The sequence below is a fragment of the Carassius carassius genome, chromosome 27 (assembly GCF_963082965.1).
Source record: "Carassius carassius chromosome 27, fCarCar2.1, whole genome shotgun sequence".
Taxonomy (NCBI): domain Eukaryota; kingdom Metazoa; phylum Chordata; class Actinopteri; order Cypriniformes; family Cyprinidae; genus Carassius; species Carassius carassius.
The window spans coordinates 7,925,528-7,943,140 of record NC_081781.1 but is presented as its reverse complement, the minus strand read 5'-3'; the positions used below and the strand labels follow the sequence as shown (position 1 = coordinate 7,943,140).

At 37.7% G+C, this 17,613-nt stretch overlaps 4 protein-coding genes across 7 annotated transcripts in view; 3 read left to right on the top strand and 1 right to left on the bottom strand.

Moving 5' to 3' along the window:
• Window positions 1-1,272, top strand: part of LOC132106602 (nuclear receptor coactivator 1-like) — a 56,420-nt gene extending 55,148 nt beyond the window's left edge. For all 3 annotated transcript variants that reach the window (XM_059512429.1, XM_059512427.1, XM_059512428.1), the window contains one exon: window positions 210-1,272. In XM_059512429.1, the coding sequence (XP_059368412.1) occupies window positions 210-377 (168 nt within the window). In that variant the 3' untranslated portion in view covers window positions 378-1,272. The remainder of the gene's footprint in view (window positions 1-209) is intronic.
• A 4,629-nt stretch (window positions 1,273-5,901) lies between these two features.
• LOC132107256 (putative peptidyl-tRNA hydrolase PTRHD1) lies at window positions 5,902-6,802 on the bottom strand. The gene is made up of 2 exons (XM_059513491.1): window positions 6,547-6,802; window positions 5,902-6,339 (listed from the first exon to the last, which is right to left on the bottom strand). The coding sequence occupies exons 1-2, from the start codon at window positions 6,754-6,756 to the stop codon at window positions 6,169-6,171; spliced, it is 381 nt and encodes a 126-aa protein (XP_059369474.1). The 5' UTR covers window positions 6,757-6,802; the 3' UTR covers window positions 5,902-6,168.
• Window positions 6,803-8,091: 1,289 nt separating this feature from the next.
• On the top strand, window positions 8,092-10,567 carry LOC132106601 (costars family protein ABRACL-like). 2 transcript variants are annotated; one of them, XM_059512426.1, is made up of 3 exons: window positions 8,092-8,200; window positions 8,971-9,039; window positions 9,793-10,567. In XM_059512426.1, the coding sequence occupies exons 1-3, from the start codon at window positions 8,134-8,136 to the stop codon at window positions 9,969-9,971; spliced, it is 315 nt and encodes a 104-aa protein (XP_059368409.1). In that variant the 5' UTR covers window positions 8,092-8,133; the 3' UTR covers window positions 9,972-10,567. The 2 variants fall into 2 exon arrangements, with proteins under 2 accessions (XP_059368409.1, XP_059368408.1); XM_059512425.1 differs by having other exon boundaries at window positions 8,093-8,224.
• An 856-nt stretch (window positions 10,568-11,423) lies between these two features.
• Window positions 11,424-15,793, top strand: LOC132106600 (headcase protein homolog). The gene is made up of 4 exons (XM_059512424.1): window positions 11,424-11,800; window positions 13,113-14,225; window positions 15,084-15,238; window positions 15,328-15,793. The coding sequence occupies exons 1-4, from the start codon at window positions 11,644-11,646 to the stop codon at window positions 15,490-15,492; spliced, it is 1,590 nt and encodes a 529-aa protein (XP_059368407.1). The 5' UTR covers window positions 11,424-11,643; the 3' UTR covers window positions 15,493-15,793.
• Window positions 15,794-17,613: the final 1,820 nt, after the last annotated feature.

The following is a 17,613-nucleotide window of genomic DNA, read 5'->3' as shown; positions in this document are numbered from 1 at the left end:
ATTTCTTATTATCATCCATGATTGAAACTGTTAGCTGCTTAATATTTGGAGACCATGACACATTTATTTCAGTTTATTTTTTAATGAATAGAAAATGTAAAAGTTAACTGTCAATTTCGTTCAACTTAAAGCATTCTTGCTAAATAAAAGTATACATTTCTTTTGAAAAATTACGGTTTTTCTCTTTTCCATTCATTCCCATTTCTCAGGTACAGCAGGTTCAGGTGTTCGCTGATGTCCAGTGCACGGTAAACCTGGTGGGCAGTGACTCCTACCTTAACCAGTCGGGGACCATCGGGTCCCAGAAGGGCCCGAGCGGGAACCCCACAGCCCAGTCTCAACAGAAGAGCCTCCTCCAGCAGCTCCTGACCGAGTGAGGCGCCCACCGTCTGCCAGAGGACTGTCTCCACATGTAGAGATTTTTATTCTTCACCTTTGTTTTCTATACAGTATATTTGCAGGGTCGGTGTCTGGACCCAGGCTTGTGAGGTTTCATAGCCGTTCGACAGTGCTCATTCCTGGTCACCTTTTTAAATGTCTGTTTCCGGAAAGGAGAAAAGATCACGTTCCAGAATTTGCCAAGTCTGTAAAAAAAAAATTAAAATAAAATGGACCTGCTGCTTCAGCCGTCTACACGTCCTGTCAGTCAGGCCAACGTTGCAGTGCTTCTTGGAGAGCAGCGCAGCAGCTGAGCTCGGATTGGTCGGATTAGAAACTGGGACAGGCTATGTTGCTATGTTCATGGTATATTGCTCAGTTTCAGCTGGATCTGTGACTGATAGGCTCTCCTCAGCAGTGCCTGATGATGGGAGGAATTTCCCACCTCTTTTTATTGTTAGTCTGTTCTGTTTGTTGTCTTTTTTTTTTCTGTTTCGGGTTCGTTTGTTTTTCTCTGTTGTCGTTTTCAGAACAAGCATCGCCAGGATGGGAGACAGCTCTGAAGTGCGTATCCGTCTGCTGCAGGCTTTCCTGGCAACACTGTTTTGAAACAGCAGACGTTTTTTAACAATGTCCTACACATTTCCCCCCCACAGCAGCTGTGAATACGAGCCACTTAGGGTCAACTCAGCCTATCAGTGTTGTTTGTGGCGACGTGCTGTGCAGGTTGGTATTATTGTACAGCAAAAACTGACAAAATTGGGCCAAGCTCACACTTTGTAATTTCCTTTAAAACCAAAACATCATCAAATTACAGGCAACTCTTGTTTCGAACGCATCAACTTAACACCAGTTCCTTTTTAACGGCTTTGAGAATCTATAATGTCACAATTTTTTTTTTTTTTTTTTTTTTTTTTTTTTTTTTTTTTTTAAGTAATCATCCGGTGGCGGGTCTCGCGCGTTGTCATGTATCGAGATGAGAGAGACTCACATTTTTATGATTGATATCGGTTATCAAACACCCCAGGAAATGTTACAAACCCTCTGTTGCAAAAATGTAGATTGTACATTGATTTTCATTATACAGTTGAGTGTTTCAAGGTCACTCTTCTAAACCACAGGTGCTCTCTCCCGACTGGAGGAGTGAGGTGTTGTTTCGCGCAACGTCCGCACCGTCATTTGACTGCTCATGAGACTACTGTTGCCCAGTCAGACACTGTTCATAAGCATTATCCTTTGTTAATTTACCTACTAGTCATCCCCAATAGATTCGAACCTAAACATTCGCTAGTTTACGTGAAACATACTAATGGAAAACCAAATTCTTTTTATATATCAAATTGACAAGCCCACAAAAAGACTCGCTGTGGTCGAAATTAATGTCTCACCGTGTGAGCACAAGGTATTTCTCAAATCGTGCGACAGAATTGGAGCACAGCTCGAAATCGTATTTTCGTTCTACTTTAATTAACAGTGTTCTTTTGTTCGTGACTCACTTCGTGGAGTTTAAGTGCCGTGTCTTTGTGCGTGTGCTCTGTATACAAAGAATGGCTCTTTTTCGCCAATGCTACACCAGCTTAGATTGTCCTTACCAAGAAAAAAAAAAAGAAAGCAGATTCTCATTCATGTACGAAATTCAGCCGGCAGTATGTACTGTTGAGATCGAGCCACTTTTTACTATGTACATAGACATTTCCAAAAAGCGACATGAATTGACACATACATAACATTTACACTAAGTCAGCCTGTGTTTATTTTGTACGTTTTTGGCTCGTCGAGAAAAAACACAGATGTCGTTATTATTCATTTCTGCCCTCCTCTTTGGGGAACAGGCATTCCTGTATAGATACAATGGTTTTTATGCAGTGGATAAGATTCATTTAATGAACCCTACCTGTCATCACTACCGTGTTTATGCCAAATATACCAAACTAGCAAACAGCGCCTATTAATAATGTTTTTATTGTTTTGTTTCCTCGTTTATAATGGCTCTCACAGTCAGAAGACAACATCAAGGTACAATAGAACTATTCAGAACCTGGATTATCAAAGTATTGTGTATATAACAGATAAATGTGAATATGTATCTGTTCAGAATCAACAAAATGTAGTGCTCCGAGTTTGTGGTAATAACTACTTGCTTCCATTTTTTTTCTCTTTTTTTGTTTTGTTTTTGAGATGTGTATGGCTGTCTGAAAGCGTGTGTATGTGTGATTAATACTGTATATCTGGTGTTTAAAATGGAAAAACAGACAAATGTCTTGATTTTGAGTTTCTTTTTTTTCTTTCAATCTATTTTTTTTTTTTTTTGGAATACCTGCAACTTTTCCTGTGGGTGTTGAGATTGCTCTATATGTTAGAATGGTTTAGCGACTGCTGAATGTGACTTTGCTGAGGGAGAAGCAGCATGGACTGGCTTTTGTACGGGTTAATTTAAAAACAAAACAAAAAGGCCATATTATTTAATTTCTCTGTTGTCAAAGTTTAAACAGCTCTGACAAAGTGGAACCTTGGTTTGGGAACAGTACCGGCTTATTCTTGTGGGTTTTCGTCAACTGCCTGATGTAGTTTTTGCCATGTTTAAACGCTCTGAAGACAAAAACGCAAATATGACCAAAGCTTCAAGATACTAAAAGATCCATATCATATGCAAAGTTCATGCAATTGGACAAATGTAGCATCGAGTATAGGTGTCCCATAAAACACTACCATTTTGTCTTTACTTTTTGGACATTATTCCCCTAGCTGGTTTGATTATTTTCAAAGATATTAAGTTCAGTAGCGAATTTCTTCAGACTTTCCCCCGTTGCTACTGATCTACCAAACATGCAAATGTCTCTTCGGGAGCAACTTTAGTTACTGTTTTCAGGAAGACAGATTTCTAACCGCTAGCTATGCACCTTTAGAGGTTAAATGAATAGCATTTGGCTTTTGTTTTAAAACTGACACTCAAAACGGATTATTGCTTTAAATGCAGTATTCCAGCAATGCATGCTAACAAATATCTCCTGTTTTTCCTCTTATTTTGTTTTTTAACTCAAGGATATATACATCATTTGTAGTTCAAAACAAGTGGTTTTGAGCTGCACAGGCTTAAAGCGAGAAAACCATACTGATGCAACTATACTTAGATATTTGACTTTATTTAGCTGGGTTCTTTATACCAAATTTGAGGTGCCTCTTGTACATATTTTCAGCATAGAGGACTGCTCCTCACCGTTTGTTGAACGTTTTCTTGTTTATGAGGATTTTCTTATACTGACCTTTGTAAGACTTTTGCTGTATTTTACATGACGTTTTTTACTAAAAACCTAATGTACCAGGAACTTGCAAGGAATACAATCTAGTTTTGCACTTTATACATGAATTACAAGGAAAGAGGCCATGTTTAAATCAGACTATAGAATCACGTTCGAAAAAAAAGGAAAAAAGACGAAGACAAAAACAAATACCCCCTGAATGTATTTTCGCCAAGTGAAATGCCATTTCGCTTTCCTCGGAAAAAAAAATCAAAACACATCTCAGGTTCTTCAGGAAGAACTTGGCTTGTCGGGCCCTCACCATTGAATCCCTTAAAGGACCAGGGTAATGGAGCCTTTGCTTCATCGGTGTTTTTTCTGCTGCAGAACCATAGATCTAACTATGCCTATCTTCTTCAGGTGCTCCACCTCCCCTTTGCCCCGTCCTGTTAGCCGACGCGCTTTATCTTTTGAAGACATTCCTCATCAAACTCAGCTTTTCCGGTCTGTATCATAATTCAGGCCCCGCACGCTTAGTGCCAAGTGCTAAGAACCATTTATGCAAACTTGTACAATCTGCATTTCCTCATATCATAGTAGAGAATCCTACGTATCGACCACCACACACTCTCCTCGTCATTCAGATGTCATCTCTACATGGTATCATCTACAGTAGCTACTGTTTATCTGAGATTTTTTTGCATATTGTAAGAGCTGCCTTATTAATATACAGATATTAGTTGTATTGGTGAAGGGAAGTCATGTGTTTGTAGCTCCACTGAAACAGCGCTCGTTCTTTCAAGGCAAGGTTCCACTTTTCACCTGTAAAATTAATATAAATAAACAAATATATAGATCTATACATTTTACTCATTTTGTCCAGTTTTGTATAATGCTTGTGAACTTTTTTTTTTCTTCTTAAGAGGTATCATTGCAGCTGTGTGTGGGACATTATGAATGAAGATGTATCTGGAAGACTTCTGCATGTTTTGTCATGTTTTTATTTTTTTATTTTTTTGTTTTCTCTATCCAGGTTTATCTGGAGAATCCTACCTTTCTTAGGACGTTGTAGACAATCAGTCACATGCTGGGTCCAGCACCTGCAGGATTGTCCTGCGGGCTGCAAAACTGTGTTTCGCATCTACTGAATCAGTCTTATTTTTCTTGTCCATTTCATGGAATTATGTGGCTGCTCAAACTGAGATTTGAAGTTTACACACACACACACACACACACACATATGCATACACCTACACTCAGACAAACAAGAAACCTTCACTCACACCTCGTGCATATGGCCCCTTTGTTGCTTTTCCAAGGTGAAGATACATACCTTGAAGGAAATTATGCTTTGACTAACAAATCTCTATAACATCCATGAATGTGAGAATGCAACACATTGCAATAAAGCACCATGTAAAAAAGGACTGCAAGTGTCATCTTTATGTCTAGGGAATGGAATAGTAAGCTATTTAAACTGTTCAATTAACAGTTGCACTAATGATTGTTTTGATGAAACAATACTTGGAAATATGTAACTTGGCAGTACAGAAAACTTAATGCGTGTGTGTGTGTGAACAATCAGTTGGGTACTTCTCACTAATCTTCAGAAAAACATAACGCCTTCTCAGTTCTTAGTTAATAGAGTCTGATATTAATAAGTCATATTACTTGAGATTAAGTGTTTGTAATTCACTAAAACGAACCGACTCGCAAGTCATTCACTAGAAAATCGAACTTGAGTGTTTAATATAAAACTTTTTCATGGACTAAAAAGAGACCTCATATGAGTAGTTAACTCGGGAGGAAATTTGTATTTGTATTTTTTGATTCACTTAAAAAGAACCGACTCGAGAATCGAGCATCACTAGTCACGATGTTACTTTATGATTCATTGATAAGAACCGACTCGTGAGAATCATTCCCTCGAGAACCAAGCTTCATTGGTCGCGATGTAACCTTGATTCACTAAAAAGAACCGACTCGTTAAGTCATTAACAAAACAAATCGAACTTTATTGGTCACCATGTTTTGCTTTTTTTTCTACCAAAAAATACAAATGGTTTATAAGGCTCTTTTATTCGAGAATCCAAGGTTAAAAAAAAAAAAAAAAAAGTCATTCTGGTCACGATATAATTCCCACACTGCACACGTGAACCATAACAGTTCATAATTAGTAACCCACCAGCTCTTACGTCTTAGTTTAATTTATTAATATGCTAAAGTGTACATATTTTAAAAGCCCTTCCAATACATTAAAAAAATAAAACGTGAGATTTCAGAATCCATTGTCGACAATGAAGAACTTTATTACCACTCACAATGCAGACATTCCGTTTTCATGTTAGAAATTAAAGAACTTACATTTCCAACACAACTTCGGTGAGTAATCTTTTGCCACAAAGATACATCAAGACAAAATGTGGATGAAATCCAAAGATGTGATGTTAAGGCTGTTTTAGCAGGTTCGTTCAGCCAAATTCCATTCTGACCACTCTTTGTGTTTACATTGTTCAGTTCATCTCAGAATATGGCACAATTCATACACAATTCACTTGAAAAGCTTGAACTTTTTTAGAAATGGCTGCACGGTCTCTTTAGGGTAGGGCTTCAACGCCAAACATGTGGGGATATTCTCTGGCTGCTCCATCCACAGTTTATGTGCAATGTCTTTTTCACGTAGAGTACTGGAAAGAGTGTTGAGGGATGCCTCGTCTGGTGCCTGTGAGAGGAAAAAAACTATAAAGTATACATATATACAAACTTAATGGGAAAAAAAATCTTAATTATTAATTAATTTGTCCATTGTGCGTTTGCTAATGGCTTTGCTAGTTTTTGTCAACCATAAGAAATCGAAGACTACTATATAATCCAAGCCAGCAGTGCAGGGACAGAAACATGATGCATGTGATGTAATTGCAGTACTAACCTGCAGCACTACTTTGTGCATGCTGTCCAGTTCTGCCAGATACTCCTGAGTATCAGGGTCACTGTAGTGTAAATGAATGGCAGCAGTGGCCGCGTGACAGGCTTGAGTTATAACCGCCCCTAAAGGCCATGATAAAGTGTGTATCAGGTCTGATCGGACGATCACATACTGGACTAAACGCCGGGAAGTGCCACTGCTCGGCGTTGCCATTTTATTGAATGTGAAAATAGCCTGACCGGAAATGACTCATAGGCGGGTTCATGTTTACGTTCCGGGTAGTACTAGTTCCGGGTTTAGTTCCTTACTGGTAAAATTTTTGACTGGATGCCCTCTAGTGGTTGTTTGAGGACTCTGTTCATTAATTTTTTTAAGTGCATATAATAAAGATGTTTTTACCTTTATCTCACTAGGTTTTCTGAAATATGCATTACTTATTTAGTCTTTTGTGCAATATAATTTGAAAATATATACACTTTTTCTGTAGAAAGAAAAGCATGCTCTATGAATTGTTTTGAATTTCAAGTTCTTGTTGGTATAATAAAACGTTTGTTATTGAGTGTTTTTCTCACATGTCTGAGGTAAGGTCCACTCTACAGGTTTATATATATATATATATATATATATATATATATATATATATATATATATATATATATATATATATATATATATATATATATAAACTGCTCCTCACAAAATATTTCCAGTATATTTTAATAAATACTTATTAGTATAGCACAGCTTTTCCTGTAGAAAGACATTGTCAGCCAGCCCGTGGTTTTATGGTCTTGGTTGGTCTTCCAGTTATAGTTAAGTAAAATCCAAACCCATAAAACAATGTTACTTATAATAAACCTATAAAAACTTAAACTTATTTAATTTTCACTAATTGCAAAGGCAACATTTCACACTTTTATTTAGTTTAACTTGATGTATTAAACATTAAATGTAGACATATTAAAAACAGTAACAAAACTGTATTCAAATAAAAACTATAAACATAAAAAGTCATTTAAAATATCAGTAAACACCGCAATAATATAAAATAATCGTAAACAAACGTCACCGTACTAATCAGCAATAAAGGGCTATTTACTGCCACCTGGTGTCTAATAAATGAATTTTTATATCTCAAACATTTATGGATGGACAGCATTTTCATGGAATGTTGCTGTAAATATCGACTATATTTAAATAAAGTATTACTTGTATTATACTCATCCAACGTATAATAATTTATCAAATTTGCGTAGGCTATAATTTATTGTAATTGTCCAAACAAGCTATAAAACAAAGAATTTGGTCTACATTATTAGAAATACAGATGTCCATTAAAGCACCCGTTAAATCTGTTATGTCAGTATCTTTTACATATGTAGCACCAAATCAAGTAGCCTACAAGCTCTTAAAAACTGTACATTTTGTTGATATATGGCTTCACTCAGCGCCATACAATTAGGGGACCTGCCATTCCAAGTGTATCCAAAAATTCACTTTAGGATAACAAATTACTTTGTAACCACTTGGTTAATCTAAAGAGGGCCGTTTAATGTGACGTCACACACACACACACACACAAAGCCATCTATGGTAGTGCTTTCTCATTTCAATCAGCCTATAGTCAGCAGAGCGGCGGCACAAAACCACCACAAAGGTAAGCAGGTTGATCATTTTACAGGTTTGGATTTATTATTATTTTTTAATATTATGTTAATGAATTATTTATCCGAATACATGTTTTCCCAGTGGAGTTTTGGATTAATAATCCAGAATCTGAGTGCAAGCCTCTTGATGCGGTGTGAATAGATTCACGCACAAAAAGTGTTTGTTCGTTTGTTTATTTATGTGCGCTTTAGGGAATTAAATCTGTGCCATGATAGAATTCAAATGATATGCGATTCACAATTTGCTTTAATACAATATTTCACACATTTCTTTTACTTTCCGTGTTTAGATTCGTACTTCCGCATTGCTTGATCAAATGATAATCCTCGTGCTCCGTGAAAGCCGAGCTGCCGTTTATTAATTACGCCTCATTATGTTTAACCTGCGGTATGGTTTTAACCATGCGGCCCACAAGTATTATATTCTTAATCAAAATTCAAGAGTATAAGTAATTATAGTCTTTAGATGGTCAGCATCTGCAATAAGCCGGTAGGGTGCGGCGTTGCAATTCTCAATTTGCCCAGAGAGGGCGCTAAATAAAGCTAATAAAGTTAAGAATGAGTGTATAAATTAGTTAAGCAATTTAGTCAGCATGTTTATTGTTGTAATCCACATAAGAATGGTCAGTATGCTTTGAATGAACTATCGTTTGTTATTCCAGTTCCATACTCAAACTGGATGGCTATAGTCTCCGTATATCTTTAAGTATTTCAAAGACAAAGTAAGCCTTTATCGTATTAACATACATGTATATTTCAGTGACAAAAATGAATGTGGAACATGAAGTTACTCTGCTCATTGATGAGATTCGTCGACTGGGCAATACAAGTAAGTCTTGTGCTATTTTTAATTAACATCACTGTTAAGGATAAAGTCTCCATGAGACCACCTGTGAAAATGATTCTTTTTCTGCCTATTTTCCCATTACAAATGATAAATTAAAATTGTCATAAATTTGCTTATTGATTTGGAGGCCTAGATATAATGCATAAACTTAATATTTATTATACACCATGACATTTCTTCAAAACATGAGAAAATAGATTTTGTATTTCAAACTTCCATATCTATAAACATACGCTGGTGGCTAAAAGTAATTATGATTTTTATGTTAAAGAATTATTTTATGCTCACCAATGCTGCTTTTAATTGGTCAAACATGCAGAAAGACATTAATGTTGAAATCTACATTCATTTACATATATGTACTAAGATGGCTTTACACATCATAATTTACTTACAATGCAGGTCTTGATGCTTCTTGAGTTCTGGATAAACAGGAGCAGTCCTGTTCATATCAGAGTCCTTATATAAAAAAAAAAAAAAAATTTGTGATGATTTAAGGTGCATGTTTAATTTCTATTAGTTGACATACTGTACTGTCCTCTCAATACTTTGTGGTGTTTACTCAAACCAGGCTAATGATTCCTCATACTACTCGCTTTTGAGATTTGCGAACACTTATTCTGTATTGTTTTGGTGCTTTATTAAGTACATAGCCTACTGTAAATGTTAATTGGATATTCAAGGTTGTTACTGAATGATTTAGAGCAAACCTTTACCATTCTCACTGTCTCACAGATGCAGATGGGAAGATCAGTGTCAAATTTGGAGTCTTGTTTAATGATGACCAATGCGCCAACCTCTTTGAAGCTCTGGTCGGAACGCTGAAAGCGGCCAAGCGAAAGAAGATCATCACATTTGAAGGGGAGCTCTTACTGCAAGGAGTTCACGACAACGTTGATGTCATATTACTGTAGGACTGAATCTAACAGTCTTTTCTTAACCCAAGTTAAAATAACAAATGTGTTTGTGACGTGTCATTGATACATTTTGATATGGAAATATACTTGAGAGTGAAACATTTTTGTATACTGGATTGGAATATTTTTATACAGCAACTTTTTCTCTCTCAGGGGAGTGATCTGCACACAGTTTTTTTTTTTTTGCGAAAAGTAGCAATCTTCCCTGTTCAGCTCAACAGTTATTAGTTACAGTGTGCATGATCATGTTACTGGTTTTCTGGGGTTGAATGAATTCATCAAATGAATATCCACACAGGTTAATATCACTTTTACAGATTATACCTCTGATGTCCTATTCTGACTGTATTGATTGTAGACTGCATAATTGCTGTCTTTTACAGTACCTGCTGTCATGAGGTTGTTTGTTTGCAGTACCATTACTGTGAAATTATTCATTTCAGGCATGGTCATTCAGGTTATATGTGCCATAACATCTCAAAGGCTGCTGTATGTTTTTCTGGAATTAAATGTTTAAAAAAAAAAAAAAAAGTTTAACATCATCTGAACTGTACTAGTGTGATATTCTGTTTGATAAAGCTCTTGCAAAAACATCCCCACATTGTTCTTGTGCTGTTGTTATTTATGTCTGTACAAATGTTATAAGGATCCCAATGGCATAGTTTGTGCTATTTCAAGCTCAGGAAGACCTTAGCATGAGCAGCAATTTGATATAAAGACTTCAACAATTAAACAGAGGGGTGTATGTTTATAACTTTGTACTGGGTCATTACATGGATTATGACAGTGAAACTGATTGCTGAGTAAGCTTTTAATTTTTTTAAATAAATGTATGACTCTCTACAGCATCCGTTGCTCAACATTTAAAACTGACTTCAAACTTCCAATTTTTAGTGTATATTTGGATTTGTGTTGCTGTCTTTTGATGCTTCTCAAATGCTTCTCAATAAACTGTTATGTAAATACAAGAACTGAAAATACTTTTTTTTTCTTTTTCTTTTTTTGTCTTTCAAATGTATGACTGTTTTTGTCTTTGAATGAGCGGAGTTAAAATGTACAGATTTTGACTCTTTGAAAGCCATTAGCACCTAAAATGGTTCTTTGGATGACTGAAAAAAGATCTTTAGTATAATTTACAAGAAGGTTCCAGGTGGTATTTCTCTAAAGCACATAAACTGGTTCTTTGTGGACCTTAAGATGGGTCTCCAATGAAATATGGCTGAAAAAAAACGTTTTAGGTTATTGATTTAAAAAAATAAATCTTATCTCGTTAATAGCATGATTATGACCTGTAAAGCCATATGTGGCAAAGCACGTATGGCTTAAATAATTTTAGCAGTGGGTCGATAATTTGCTTGGGACTCCCTCTTAGGTCTGTGCTATTAATATCTCTGAGCTCCGGGTCTGGCTCAGAGATGGGGGCGGGGCCAGAGGAACATTCTCTCTTCAGAGCAGGAATCAAAACAAGAGAGGGACACGCCTTCTTCATGGTGTACCTCTGCTGTCAAGACTGCCTGCACAAATCTGGAGGATGATGATCGAACTGTAACATCTGCATCCCCCCTGCACTCCGATTCGCAGAGGATTCGTCAAGCACCCTAGACATGATATCCGCACAAATGCTCGGTGGCGGTCGCTGAAAGGCTGCATTCACACTGAGCGCACTATCATGCCCAACCAAAAAAGCAACAAGGGGAAGAGAAATAAACGCACGAACAGTAGCGGGGACGAGCAAGAAAATGGAGCCTCTGCGTCTGCGGTTACTGGAGGAACTGCCTCGGTGTTGACTGGAGCGACAGCGGGTCCGCCGAGCGACCATAGAAGCGGTAAGAAGAACGTCACTTCAGTTAATGTTCTAGCGAACGCTACGTTTTCCTGTACGTGCGCGCGCGAGCTTTACCTTCCTTTTAATGTTCTCTCACTTGCGGCAACTTGTTTTGTGCGCGTCATCACCATCAGAATTGTTACAACATTGCCTGGAGATTTCCGTGTTTTCACTTCTCGTCCTGCACAAGGTGGTTGCGTAGGCCTTGTTCAAGGGTAGACGCACTTGGCATGGAGTTGCATGTGATTTGGAGATCAGTGTTGTCTAATGATGTGCAGTTAGAGTGTTTAATAATGCATAGATTAGAATGACTTTGGCTCTATCTTTGAGTGGCAGTTATGAATAATGGAATATTTACAGCAAGAGGCTGTTGAATATTAGGGCACAGGTAATATTTAGTACTGCAGCATGATTATTACTATTTATTGACAGATAACTCCAGTAAGTTTTAGACACAAATAGTTCAGAAAACTTTATGCAGGTCACTAGAGATGCATTAAAAAAATCTGGACTGGAACTGTTTTTATGAGTGGAGCGGATCGACATGGCTGTTTCTAAATGAGTTAGAAAGTGCTTTAATCATCTGAATCCACTCCATGTTTTTACTTTAACGCGCACAATGAGAGAAACCCAGTCAGAGCGATTAATGAGCTAGATACAACTTTTATACAACTTTTCTTAAGTGCACGAGATAAAACATATCTATATACTTGCATAGTCTGAAATGAAAGGTATTGAACAATCAGAATTAACACAGAAAAAGCAGCGCTGTCCAATCAAATTTGAGGAATGAGGCTCTCTGTTGTATAATTGTCTTTCCCTGTCTCTCATGAGACACACATTCAGACTTCATATCACAGGAGTGTTGCGTAATATTTGTTCTTTTTGAGTGGGATTCGCACCCACAGAGTTATCATAAATAGAAGAGATGTACTGACATTGAACATTCTGTCAGCGAAGCTGCTTGAATCACAGTCTATAAATAGATGTCCCATCATGAATTTGGTGGTTTGCTTTATTCAGATGTTTCTCATGTTGTTTTTCGGGTTTACTTTCTTAATTCAGTCATTCATTTTTAAATTAGAATACAAAACAATGAACCCCATATTGTTAGTGTATAAGGAATCTGCACAACATGTATTTTACCTTAAAGGAATAGTTCACCCAAAATTTGTTTTTCTGTTCCACTGAGGAAAGAAAGTCAAACAGGTTTAAAACAACGCAAGGGTGAGTAAATGATGAAAGAATTGTCATGTGAGCAATTCCCTTGCATTAAGCCTAAATTAATATAACATGCCATTGTGTTTTGGCAGAGGCTCCATGTGCCACCCCATTAGTGTGCAGTTTGGGCCGTCCCATTGACCTTGAGAAGGACGACTACCAGCGTGTGGTGTGCAACAGTGAAATCTGCCCCTACGGCAATTGGATGCACCTGCAGTGCTTCTATGAGTGGGAGAGCAGCATCCTGGTGCAGTTCAACTGCATCGGTCGGGCCCGCAGCTGGAACGAGAAGCAGTGCCGACAAAACATGTGGACCAAAAAGGGCTACGATCTGGCCTTCCGCTTCTGCTCCTGCCGCTGCGGCCAGGGACACCTGAAAAAAGACACAGACTGGTACCAGGTGAAACGCGTGCATGACGACCGCAAGAAGAAGGTGCCAGAGAAAGGGAGCGGGAAGCCCAGCAGTTTTCCCTCCGGAGGTGGCGCGTGCGGTGGAGGTGGCCTGGAAGCTGCAGATGAGCCCAAGAAAGGGAAATCATCTGCAAGCCATAAGCTAGCACACCGTGGCTCCTGTCAGGAACTGTCTCGCAGACAATCAGCAGATTGGCAGAACTGTCAGGAGAGATGTCATGCTGGTCTTCCCAATGCCGCCAGTGGGGTTTCCCACGGGCTCCTCTCCCCTTGTGAATCCCCTGCTCAGTCCCCTCCGTCGGGCTTCTCCTCCTACTCCCCCCAGTCCCTCGGTGGCCCGCGGAGTTCGAGGCACCTGGGTGAGTTTCTCAAGAGTGCGGTTCATATGGAAGCCCACAGGAAGCATTTGTTGTCTGGAGGTGGCGTGGTACGTGGCGGGGCTCAATTTGAACAGGGAACCGCCAGCATGTGCCTCCCTCGGCTTTCTCCCGGAGATTACCCTGTGCAGTTCTTGAGGAGGCTGGATCTTTCTGAGCTGCTCATGCACGTTCCACGACACAAGCTCAACACCTATCATGTGCGAATGGAGGACGACGCCCAGGCCGGGCAGGGAGAGGATCTCAGGAAGTTCATCCTCTCTGCGCTCAGTGCGAGTCACCGCAATGTGGTGAACTGTGCCCTCTGCCATCACACCATGCCCATCTTTGAGCAGTTCCCTTTAGTGGATGGAACGCTGTTCCTGAGCCCTTCACGCCATGTTGAGATTGAGTATGATGTACCTTGCCATTTACAAGGTGAGCCAATCCACTTTTCAAACTGAAAAGAGGCTGGTTCTCATTTACTTTTCATATAAATATATATATATATTAGTGTGGAAAGTGTTATTGTGCATCAGTGTTCCATATATTTCTACAGTTTATTCTACATCAGAAAAGTAAAAAAATAAATTCTGTTTAAATTCAATTACATTCTCATTCATTTGAAAAAGTTTCAGTTAATGCAAACTCCTAAATTTTTTCAAGTATTTACATTGTTGTGTTATTTTAAGCTTAATCAGTCACTTTAATAATGCCAATGCAAAGACAAATCAGTTACATTTATTCATTTGGCAGACGTGCATTTTTGTGCACTTTTGTCAGTCAGTTATTGCCTTGTTTTTGGTATTACCTTGCCATTTTTTTTTCATTGAGTCTCTTTTCGCCCTGGCTGAAAAAAAAAGAGTTTATTTTTTTTTTGGAACATTGCAGGCTCACTGTTAATGGTTGATATAGCAAGAACAACAAAAACCTTTTTTTGCTAAAATTTTTTATTTATTAAATAACACCGAGCTGAGATAGTTCATAAACTGTGCATGAAAATAATTTTACCACAGCAAAAACAGTTTAAGAACCCCCTAAGTACCATTTGAGAATGAAATATTACTGTCATTGAAGACTAAATCAAGGTTTTGAGCAAAGAACCAAAAACATCAATTACTTTAAGTTGATTGGGAATAGAGCGAGTCCTTTTCTTCTTCTAATAAAGAAGCAAAGCAGCTGTGACAGATAATAATGCTTTGATCATGGCGTATCATTAAAACCCTATTATTATATATTTTCATTAATTAGAGTCTAATTGCATTTAAAAAGGTTTTTTTTGTTTATATTCTAAAGGGAGGCTGATGCACCTTTATGCCATCTGTGTGGACTGCCTGGAAGGAGTGCACAAAATCGTGTGCATAAAGTGCAAGTCCAGGTGGGATGGAAGCTGGCACCAGCTGGGCACAATGTACACATACGACATACTGGCTGCATCACCTTGCTGCCAGGTAATCAATTTGTTTGTGCTCATAAATTATATACTTTATATACTTTACAAGTTCTGTTTTAAAAGCACTACCACTCTCTGTCTGCCCAGGCCCGGCTGAACTGCAAGCATTGTGGTAAACCTGTCATAGACGTACGTGTGGGCATGCAGTATTTCTCTGAGTACAGCAATGTACAGCAGTGTCCTCACTGTGGCAATCTGGACTATCACTTTGTAAAGCCATTCTCCTCGTACAAAGTTCTCGAAGCTTATTGACAAAAGTTGCATTTGCATGCTAGTATTTTTCCCTGTTTTTTTCTATTGATAGAATTACTTATTTTGGGCTCTTGTCGACAAGAATCTTGTGTGGAATCAAAGCATACGATGCTGCTCGACGGAGAGCGTGTCTTTTATTAAGATAAAGAGGGTGTGCTTTTGCATATATTCTAACGCCATCCTTGAAATGTTTGAGCTTGCATTTAAAAAATAAAGCAACAATACTGTGACAAGTGAATGTATCTCTGTATGCCAAATTTGCCCTTTTGTACAAGAAAACAATAAAATACATAAAAGGATACTTCCTTTCTCAGAGTAATTATTAATTATTCCACGGCATGGTCAGTTATCTTTTTGATCTTAATCTCAAGCCTGACTACATAATTCCTGTTTTCCATATCAATTCGCAATGCTCAATGAACATCATTATTGCAGATGAAGCAGCTTCTTTGATAAAATAATGAGAAGGCGCTCTCATGTGGACAACATTTGGTTTGTAAATCTTGGAAGACAAGGACATTTATTGAGTGAGAGAAATCATTTTGAGATCGAATATAAATGTACTGGAACAATTTGTGGAAACTATTGTGGAACAACAAACCCTTTTAGAAATGGTAACTAAGGCATGCTTGTTATTGTCTATAATAAAGCATCACTAAAATTCTGTCAACCCAATAATGTATATTTTTTTTTATGTCTTTATGCTTCAGTCAAAAGGTCGAGTTAAGTTCAGACCCGCTGGCTTCCTCATTCCCACTCATGACCATTACTGCTGCTCCTAATATAAATTCTCGTTCCGTTTGAAGCCAGGACTGCCTGCAGGTATAACTCCGTATTCTCTGACTTGCTCTGAATCTTACATTTTTAACTAAAAAAGTGTAGTTTGTTCCTACAGAACAAATGTATTTGGGGGTGCTTGTGTATTTGTACAGTATGTGTTTAGTAGGACAAAGACAGCTTCTTTGTGTACTTTGGAGAGAATGCTGTACAACCAAAATATATCTATTTGAACCTGCAGTGCTTTAGTATGTGTATAAGGTACAGAATGTGTAACCCAGAGTGGAAAATTATGTGAAGGCATATATATATATATATATATGTATGTATATATGCAGGTCAATACATATATGCAGGTCAATACATATTCACTTGCAGGTATAGACACTGAATCATTTTGAACATTGTAAGCATAAAAGCTGCTTGTCTTTTGAGGGTGTTGCCATGGAAACTGCTGCATGAGTAAAAATCATAGTGCGCAATAGAGTTATTGTATGCCAGTGACAGTTAACATAACTCATCATCAATCTACCTTATTTTGAAAATCCTTATATTAGAAGACGCCCAAAATGTAATTTGGGGTTCTTGCTAAGGAAATTATCACTATTATTATTGCTCATAGTACTTTGTTCTAAACTTAAACTTGAAGCACACAACCTGTCTCGCTGCATTTGTGCCATGGCTGTTTTTTCAAATTGTGTGGATTATTGAGAGGATGTCTTCTTTTTAGGAGATTGTGATATTTATCGTCTACAATAAAAACGTTTGTTTTTGTTGTTGTTTTAACGATTTGCGAGTTTGATTTTATAGACCTTATGACTTGAGAAACAAGCGCACAGTTATCTTTAGAATTCTGCCTCTGAACTTCCATTTTTACAGCAGCATCGCGGTTAAAGAGTAGCTAATTAGCTGGTGAAGTGGATTGTAATGTTCGAAGCATATGTCATATAAACTATGGTGCCCGGGAGGGAACATGGTCGGTTCACTAAGTTTTGTCGTGGCCACGACATAATAACTCGTGGGAACGTGATAAATAATATGTCGTGGCTAGGGCTGTCACTTTTAGTTCGAAAATCGATTGCACAATCGATCGGACCAACCAAAAAAAGTTTCGAAAATGAAAATAGGGATTCGATTTTATCCAAATATGTACACTATTAATTTTTAAATAATTAAAAAATTAAAAAATATAGATGTAACAAAACTCACAAACAAGCAGAAAAAGAAAATAAAGAATTCCGAAAGTGCAGTATGCATTGCGAAAGCTAGACAGAAAATACCAGCAATTTTACTCGCCTATAAGAACCAGTGACGTCGATGCTGCATTCACACCAAACGAGAATA